This window comes from Chondrus crispus, genomic scaffold (genome assembly GCF_000350225.1).
Source record: "Chondrus crispus Stackhouse genomic scaffold, scaffold_46, whole genome shotgun sequence".
Lineage (NCBI taxonomy): Eukaryota > Rhodophyta > Florideophyceae > Gigartinales > Gigartinaceae > Chondrus > Chondrus crispus.
In genome coordinates, this window is record NW_005179382.1 from 233,840 (window position 1) to 243,005 (window position 9,166).

General features: G+C 57.6%; 3 protein-coding genes; 1 reads left to right on the forward strand and 2 right to left on the reverse strand.

Annotated features, from left to right (window-relative positions):
* Positions 1–1,576: 1,576 nt before the first annotated feature.
* On the reverse strand, positions 1,577–2,982 carry CHC_T00006573001 (hypothetical protein). XM_005719277.1 is given in 2 exon segments: positions 1,577–2,649; positions 2,650–2,982. 1 exon segment carries the CDS (start codon positions 2,980–2,982, stop codon positions 2,650–2,652), a length of 333 nt encoding a protein of 110 aa, XP_005719334.1. The 3' UTR covers positions 1,577–2,649.
* A 518-nt stretch (positions 2,983–3,500) lies between these two features.
* On the forward strand, positions 3,501–4,007 carry CHC_T00006574001 (hypothetical protein). Its single transcript, XM_005719278.1, has one exon. The coding sequence runs from the start codon at positions 3,501–3,503 to the stop codon at positions 4,005–4,007; it is 507 nt and encodes a 168-aa protein (XP_005719335.1).
* A 510-nt stretch (positions 4,008–4,517) lies between these two features.
* CHC_T00006575001 (hypothetical protein) lies at positions 4,518–5,060 on the reverse strand. Its single transcript, XM_005719279.1, has one exon. The coding sequence runs from the start codon at positions 5,058–5,060 to the stop codon at positions 4,518–4,520; it is 543 nt and encodes a 180-aa protein (XP_005719336.1).
* Between the last annotated feature and the right edge of the window lie 4,106 nt (positions 5,061–9,166).

Here is a 9,166-nt window from a genome sequence, read left to right on the forward strand (position 1 = left end):
TGCGAGTTTTTCACAAACTATAAATTCGACTGAAGCCACGAAACGCCCAAGTCTCACAGGCATTTTGAGTGTGCCTAGAGTTCGGAGTGGCCTGTTGTTCGCATCGCCGATGTTCCATCGGGGAGAGCATCTCGTAGTTCTTCAGAACTCGGTGCATCTCTCGGAACGAGAGCAAACACGTAGGCGCTCCGTGCCCCTTCTGGTAGCAACGGTAGCATACGAGGCCATGCTTCTTCTGAGGTTACGGCGACCTTGGCGGTCCTCTGGCCGTCGGCCGGCCCGTCCAGCCCGTTCTTCTGAATGCCGTACCCTTGTCTTCCATCGGAATTCTTGGCGCTGGCGTGTGTCCGCGCCCTCGAAACGCTAACACGGGATCCGCGGCCACTGTATACGAGTCCGTCGTATACGTGGGCGTCTGTAGCGTAGACATCCCACTAGCCCCGTGATCCTCGTCTCCATACCCCTCGGAGGGGTCATAAAAATCGCCCTCGGCGACCAGCGCTCCTGCGTATCCATTTTCTTTCTGATCAACAGTACTAGGTCCTCTGGACGCAGAAAGTGAATCGGCCAAGTGGACCGCGCCGCGGGTTTTTCGCGTGGGGTGCGAAGGCTTCTGCTTCCCCCCCGTCCTTAGCGTCGCTGGCGCTTGGATGGTGACTCTCCTAGCCTTCCTCTCCTTGGCGCGGCTCGCCGAGCCATGCGCCCTGGCGTAATTAACTAGTCTCAAAAACGAAACGTCCCGATTGTCTTGTCGAAATTGCGATACCATCGGCTTGATACTCGAATCGAGTCCTTCAATAAACATGGTCATTTGTTCTTCCATCGAATATACGTTTCCACATCGATTGCTCGCGTCCGTCAGACGGATATAAAATTCCATCTCGTCTTCAGACGGTAGCTTCTGTACTTACCTTAAAGCGAGTACGGCTTGGCGGATGGCCTCATCGGTGGCGAAGCTTCCCAATAGCCACTGTACGGCCTCCGACCAGACGGATATTTTCCCATGGTGGGACCCCGCCGTTTGTGACACCGAAGTATACTGTCTCAGGGCGATTCTGCTGAGGAACTCCGGTAGCAAGCGGATCGCTTGGCCTTCGTTCATCTCCTGGGTGTCGAACTCTTGGACTATCTTAGCTAAAAAATCTAGAACCAATACGCCATCGTCTCCTGTGAACGTATTGTCTCTCTTCACCTTTGGTGGTATGTCTCTTCTGATCTTTCGCACAGCGGTCGCCCGCTTGCCCGACAAACGTGTCTGTGGGTTCCGCAGGCGGTGTACCATAAACACCCCTAAACGGATAGGGGTGTATGCTTAGTCCTGGAAGACCCGTACGTACGAGAAGACGGGGGAAGTCGGACCAGCTAACGAAACCGGAGCACGGGCCCGGGTAGCGTGGTAGAGCGGGATCGGGGGAGGACGCGCACACGCGCGGGCCGATCTACGCCTCGACGCCCCGGAGCAGCGCTGGGTTACCTTCCAGCGCTGACGGGCGGAGGTGGATCTAGGCTCGCTCGCGTGCTCGCGCGTCCTCTACCCGCGCTCGGTCTCGCCTTAAGGTAGCTAACGGAAGCTTCCTTAGGATAAGCTGGCAGTCAGACCTAGGCGGTAGGTCGTGGACAAGTCCGTCCTTGTCGCCCTCACCGCCGCCGGTCCGCTCCGTTATTTAATATACAATCAATCCTAACATTCTACAGTGCAGTACGGACTGTACTGTAGAGCTACTGTAGTCAGCGCGGGCCGTCCTGTGCTGACAGTACACGTGTGGGTACACGTGTGCTCGTAGGTATGCGCGCCTCGTACACGTGTACTACACGTGTGTGCGTGCCCACTTCCGAGCCCCGTACACGTGTGGGTACACGTGTGCGCGTGTGTGGCTCGTATTGATCTAATCTAAATCTAATCTTGAACCGCGGTTATGCCACACGGCCCCCTCCTCAAGAGTGAACGTCCGCGTTCACCCTTGAGGCACGAGGGAAAATGTGCGATCTGCGCACTTCGCGAGACTTGGCCCTGTCTTCCTGCTATCCGTCGTATTCCTCCGCGTCGCTCCCCGATCGACACCCCTCCGTCCGCGCCTCGGTCCTCCCCCTTACGCGTTACTCTTCGATCCACATCAGCGTTTCCCCGCAATTCGGCATCGTACCCTGGATCTCTTCGCAGTCCCGTTCTGCTCGCGCGTCCTTTGGAGGCCGACTCCGGTGCGGCTTCATTCTCGATCCATTGTCCTCTTTCCTTAGGAGGCGTCCCATCCCGCACGCAGCTTTGCGCTATCTCAACATCCCTGCTGCGTTCCAACCCGCCCTTCGCTGGCGATTCTCCCAGTTGGGGTACTGTACGCGTGAGGTTAGTCGTCCCTCTTGCGTGTGTGTTATTATGGCCACGCCCACTTCGTCTCACTCTCCCCCTCATCCTCGGGTGCAAACGCCGTCCCGAATCGCTCGCAGTCCTGCACATTTGGCACCCGTGCCGCCACGAGCGCCGCAATCGTCTTCACTGCCCCATATGCGACATTCTTCATCGGCAGCGGTTTGAGCACCGGCATACGACTGAAACCCTGATCATTGGCAAGATCGATCTCTCGGGCCCCTCCCTTACAGCGGCGTTATGCCGGAAGACCCTATTCCTATTCCTTACCCTTAGAAAATGCGTCACAAAATCCGCCACAAAGAGCTTCCGCACGCCATCCTCTTGTCGACCACTAAACCGTCGACACTAAAACACATCCATGTCCTAAAGCGCGCTGCAACTCCTCCCGTAACTGTACATCGCGTCGTATGGTATGTCCTTCGTACTCGTGCGCTATTGTTCGTGCAGAAGTTAAAAACGGCCTCTGCTGTAGTTTTCCGGCGCAGTGCGAGTTTTTCCTTGATGCTGTGTCGAAGTGCGGCGTATCCTCCATCTTGCCGATTGTCACGGTGTCCTTGAATCTGTCGAAGGAGGGGTCCTATCCAAACCCACTTCGCCGCCCGTGTCCAGCGCATGTCCTCGGTGAGCACCCGGCATGTGACACTGAGAGTCCACATGTCGAACGCAATTCCATACTGCTTTTCGTTAAGCAGTTCCGACGCCGCGTACGACAGTGACCCAGAAATCGTGCTTGTCAAATAGTCGTTGCCGCGACGCAGCAGCTTGGGCAGTTCGAGGTCCGCCAGTCTCGCGTGCCAATCGCCAGTTTGCAACAGCAACTCGTCCCTGTGCCATCACCAGCCCTGAATCGATGTCTCGGAGCGTGTTTCTCCTTCCCGTGCTTGATCCGGGACATAGCGCAAATAAAAGGGCGACCGCCTTCTGAAACGTATGGGACAATGCTTACAGCAGTATGGTCATCGTGGGGATTTCGTTTCGCAATACTTTGGACAAACCCATCTACTGCCACCAAGAGGCTTTGAAATGATTCCCATTCATGCGCAGCAACGGGTCAAATCGGCTCCGGTGATCCCAGAAGCCTGAGCGGCAGCCTCCCTTGTGAGTAGAGATACACAGCCGCCTTCCAACTTCCATGGTCAAAACCATTCGAGCCTCTCCTTCGCTTTCGCCACACGCGCTTACAAAACCTCAGTACCGCTTTGTGCACGCCCGAGCCGTTGGGGAGCGCGCCCTTCAACGGCCTCGTCCTGTCCGCGCTACCCTACCTCGTGTACAGGTTGTATTTCTCGGCTTCATACCCACCTTTCAAAAGGTATGTCGTTGTATTGTACGGACTGCGCATCCTTTCCCCTTTTGTTTTTGTCGAAGCTCAGGCGTGCGTGGGCGGCGCGGCGAGCGGCGAAATCTTCCTCGAAAATCGCCTCGTGTGACCCGCCAGGGGGTCCTACTTATTCGCGTTTTGCCCTCATCGCCTACCCCGGCTGTCGTGGGGGTGTTTCGCGTGTCGGTTCTAGCAATGCCCGCTCGTCCCACCCCGTCCGGTGAGGTGGGCGAGGGGCACGAGGTTGACGTCCGAGCTTCCTCCCTGGCAACACGTACGCGTTCCGGGTTACTGTCTGCGGGCAATCGCGTGCGTTAGGTTTCACCTCCTCCTTCAGTCCTTCCCTTGTCGTGCGTCGTCCTTGAGATTCGGAGCTCGTGACCTCGTTGTAGACTTCCACCCTACGCCTTGCACGGTTTCGCTCTTCTCCCCTCGGGGAGGCACGTCCTAGCTGCCGGGGCGGTACGCGTCTCGTTACGCGTTGTGTATCGGCCTGTCGAGGCTGCATGGAGAGCGTTGCCCGCTTACCTATAGCAATTCGGCGCGGCAGGGGGTGGAGCGTCGTGACGTTCGCTCCGCTGGCCCATCTTTGGTGCGTACGAGGGGGCGTGTTACGAATTACCACATCGCGGTTGGCCACGTACGTCGAACCTCGACCGTGCCTATCCCTTTGCTCTCTTGCTGCTCTTTCGGCTTGACCGCCGCGTCTCGTCGCCCCTCGCGGGCGACTTTCCCGTAAGTCTCGTGCAGCGTCGCCCTTCTCCCATTGGGGAGGCACCTGATCGTCGCTACGTAGTACGTGCGCCGGTTACCCGTCGCGCGTGCGACCTACCGGGGCGCATGCGAAAGAAATGGTACGCGGGCGTGTAGTCCGGCTGTACGACTAGGAGGTGATTGCCACGACGGTGGCTCCGCTGGTAGCCTCTTGACGCATGCGAGGAGGCGCAATGGTCTGGCCGGTTGCGTCGGGTCGTCTTTCGAGGACGACTCACCCTCCCCCTTTAATGCCGACGTCTTCCGCCTCCTACTGAGGAGGTGCGTTGGTGCGGAAGGTGGCGAGGATCTCTGGGGAGTGGTCCGCTCATGACAGCGTGCGACCGCCTCAAGGGCGTCCTTGGCGACGGCTTCGCTTGCGAATTCTTGGCGTAGACGAGGGGGCGCAGCGAGTCGCGGGGTCTTCGTCGTAGATCGCCTCGTGCGGCTCCCGCGCCAGCGTGTCGGCCCGGCGACAGGGGAGGTCCGTGCCTCTGCTCTTATCCCCTCTCGTTGTAGTGTGGATCTTACCTCACCGAAGGGCAACGCGCTCCGTGCGCTGCTTTCCGCTGTCCGATTGCGTGTCGCCCCCAACTCCACTTGTCCTGTCGGTCGCATGCGCACGTGCGCACGCACACGTTGCCCTATTGTACGCCTTCCCTTTTTTTGATTATTTCCGGAGGCGGCGGCGGTTTGCTGCCTGGCCCTCGGCGGCGGGGGCTTGGCATACAGTGTCATTCGGACCTTATTTTTCACCTATTTTTGGTCCGTTCCCCAAAATTATTTTGGGTACGTGGTAACGGATTGACCGCAGGGGTCGGGCGGCCCGCACGGCTTTCTAGTTCTTGTAGGCCCGCCCTTTTTCCATCGGTACCTCTTCGGTCGTGCGCGGTCGCAGGATCATGAGTGTCTCTACGCGTGGAGCTCGTTGCGACCGTTCGCGTCACTTCCTGGCTAGGAGGGTTACGTCGCCCTCCTACTTGTCGGTGGAAACTACGCGATAGGCTTCGTTACCAGCGGTTCGAGCCGCTTGGTATTTATGTGTCGCGCAGTGAGCTTGGACTGTCCAGACGTATTGGCGTCGCTTTTGTTTTCCGATTCGAGCACTCGATCGGAGAGTGTTATCGTGACGATCTCGCGTATCTTGGGAGATCGTATGCTCCCCTCCTGTACTTGATGTTCCAGGGCTTGCCGTTTTCGTTGTACAGTCCGTACTGTCTTCGCTTTTCGCGCTTTGTTGACGACGTCGGTCGTGTTTGATGAGCTTCACGGTCAATACGTTTTGGCTTCTCGCGCTTTCGTTGGCCGCCCCGGTTGGGTATGTTTGTCCGTTCGTACGCGTCATCTGTTCCTAACCGCGACGTGTTAATTACGCGGTGACGAAGCGGTTGGGGGCCCCTTTCTCAAGAGTGAACGACCGCGTTTACTTCGGAGGTGAGTTCCCTGCCTGTACGCGTTCTCAGTCGTTTCGCGTATCGCGACACTAGGTCCTCTGGAACATGTGTTCGTGCAGTCCAAGTGGGCTCGTCGTAGTCAGCCCACTTGATGAGGAACTCTGTAGTTTCGTCCTCTACCACGCGATGCTTGAGCAGACGCTCGACCGCGTACTGCGTGCCCTCGGTGACCTTGTCGGCAAGGTCACCTGGGGTTGTTGCACTTGCTCGTGGCGCGTCCGTCGGATGGGGCGCGTACACGCAGCGGTCCGCCGAGACGCGCTCCGTCACCCCATCACGGTCGATCGTGATGGTTCGTTTGTCGTTGGCCAGTACGCGGTATGGTCCAACGGCAGGTGACGCGAGCTTGTTCGACATCTTCGCTCCATCGGTGGGGTTGAGGTACACGTAGTCCCCCGGCTTGAGTCGCGTGTTAATTCTTCGTACGCGTTTATCGAAGTCGCGTTTGTAGCGGGCTTGCGTACGATGCAAGCTTTCGTAAGCTTTTTGGATCGTCTCGTCCAAGGTCTTGAGAAACTCTGCGCGTTGAGTTCCCCTGTCAGGAGGGGGTGCGTCCCCGTCGGCTCTTCGAAGAGAGAACTCCGGCGGGGGTCTGCTGAGCACGAGCTCAAAGGGTGTCGTACGCGTGGTTCGGTGTACGTGGGAATTGTACGCGTACGTAAGCGGTCCCACGTACACGTCTTAATCATCCTGATGCTCGTTGACGTAGTTCCGAAGCATCGACGCGATAGTCCGGTTGTAATGTTCAACCTGTCCATTTGTCTGGGGATGATACGCGGACGTATTTAAGTTAGTTATCCCCAGCACGCGACACACGCTGTGGAAGAACTTCGCGTTGAATTGAGGGCCGTTGTCCGGCAACAGCGAACACGGAACGCCGTATTTGAAGACCCACGCGTCACAGAACGTGACTGCGACGGCGTATGCGGTAATCGTACGTAGCGCGACGACCTGCGTAAGCTTAGTGAAGCGGTCGGTAATTACAAGCAGGAACCGTTTTCCTGCCTTCGTCTTGGGGAGCAGACCCAGAATGTCGATAGCCAGGCTCTCGAGCGGCTGAGTTGCCGGGAACAATCTCAAACGGTTGAGGTGTTTCCGCAACTTAACCCGGTTCATCGCGCACGTCCGACACCCCCGCACCGTAGCGGCGACATATGCGGCGAGATGGGGCCAGTAGTACTCGCGGCGTAGCGCGTAGTACATACGGTTCTGGCCCGGGTGTCCCGCGATGGCCGGGTTGTGGCACAGGCGAAGGAGCCTGGCGCGGAGCGTCCGAGGTACCACCACCTGTACGATATCAGGGTCGAAGGGGTGTCTCCGCTTGAGCACCCCCTGGTGGTCCTCGAAGAACGCGGAGTCCCGGGACTCTGACTGTCGTGCCAAAACGGTTTGGCAGAAGTCATCCACGCGTTGCTCCTCGGCGATCTCCTCAAACGTAAGAGGGGCCGGTAGGTCGTCCTGCGGAGGAGCGACCGTGGAGGCGGGCGCCCTGACCTCGGGTTCTTCGGCGCGCTCGAGATCAACGGCGTCAAACTCGTCGTTCTCCTCCCAGAACGGACTGGGTCCTTGGAGAACGGGGGCTTCGTCGTCGCCCCTTGGTTCGTCGCGCGTTCGGGCGCGCGACCTTCTTCGTGGTCCAGCTTGGCTTCGCGTCGTCGCGAAGACGTGTTCGACCTTGTGGTCGCAATTTTCGGTACAGACGTGGTCCGCGAGCTCGTTTGATAAGTCTCGAACGGTCGTACCTGCGTCGAAGGTGGGAATGTCGTCATCCACTTCGACGGCCGGGCGGGGGTCGTCGGCGACTCTTGGCGACACGAGGCGTGACAAGGCGTCCGGTACTTGGTGCACGCGCCCGGGGGGGGTACTGGATGGTGAAATCGTATTCAGCCAGACGTAGCAGCCACCGGGTGAGTCTTCCAGAACTCTCCGTGAGGGACATGAGCCACCTCAGCGCGTCGTGATCCGTCCGGACGGTGAGCTTCGTGCCTTCAACGTACGGCCGTAGTGTGCGGACGGCCCACACTACGGCAAAGCACTCACGCTCTGTAACGCTGTAGTTGCGCTCACTATCGGCCTGTGAGTACGACCAATACCCGACGGGTCGCCAATCGTTTGGCTGGTCGTGCTCTTGGAGCAACGTGCAGCCCAACTGGTAGGGGCTCGCATCCGTGTCGATCATGTACGGACGGCCGTACCGCGGAAGGGCGAGGATCGGCGGAGCGATCATGGACTTCTTGAGGTCCTCGAACGCCTCCCGTTGCGCCTCCGTAGGATTGTAGAAGTCAGGATCCGAATCCTTACGCGTCATGTCGGTCAGAGGACGGGCTATCTTCGCGAACCCCTTAACGAATCGGCGGTATACGTTGCACGTCCCGAAGAACGAGCGCACTTGCGTCAGCGTCCTCGGGAACGTGAAGGTCTTGAAGGCGTCGGCCGCCGTATCGGCCACACTTAACTTATCTGGGGAAATGACGTGCCGCAGGTAGTGTACCTTCGGTTGAAAGAAGCTACACTTCTTGAGCTTGAGGGAGATTCTGGCACTCCGCAGCAAGCTCAAGACAATGTCGGGATGCTTCGCGTGTTCTCCGTGCGTACGTGAGAACACGATGACATCATCCAGGTACACGAGGCATATTTGCCACGTACGCCAGATAGGATGATGTCGAGTGCGCGTTGGAAGGTGGCCGGTGCCCCTTTTAGTCCGAACGGCATGCGCAAGTGGCGAAACGTGCCCATGTGCGTAGTAAACGTGGTCTTATCCCGGTCTTCCAGAGCGACCGGGATCTGCCAATAACCGGAATTGCAGTCCAACGTGGTGAAGACAGTAGTGCAATACGCACCTGGAAAGGGGGGTGAAAAGAAAGGAAAACATTTGGATGTGAAAAGTAGTCCGGGTTTGGGGGACACACGTGTGAATAATTGCACAGTTCTAATTTTAATTATTTTATTTTATTTAGTTAATTAGTTGGCATTGATTTTGCTGACACTAGATTAGATCTAGGATCTAGAGCCGGGAGCTACTGTACTGGCTCCGGCGGGGCGATATATACCTTAGCCCTCTGACGACCAAGTCAGTAAAGGTAACCCGAGTTGCCGGAGTTGAATGTCGCCTTGGTCGAAGTCCGTCTCTATCAAGACGCTCCCTTTTACCTAAGCCTACGGCATCCTCTATCGCTCGGGGTTCCCTTTTCTCTTTCCTTTATTTCCCTATCCTTTTCTATCTCTAATTCTACCTATTTTTGCCTTATCTTGTGTTGGTGCCATCGGTGT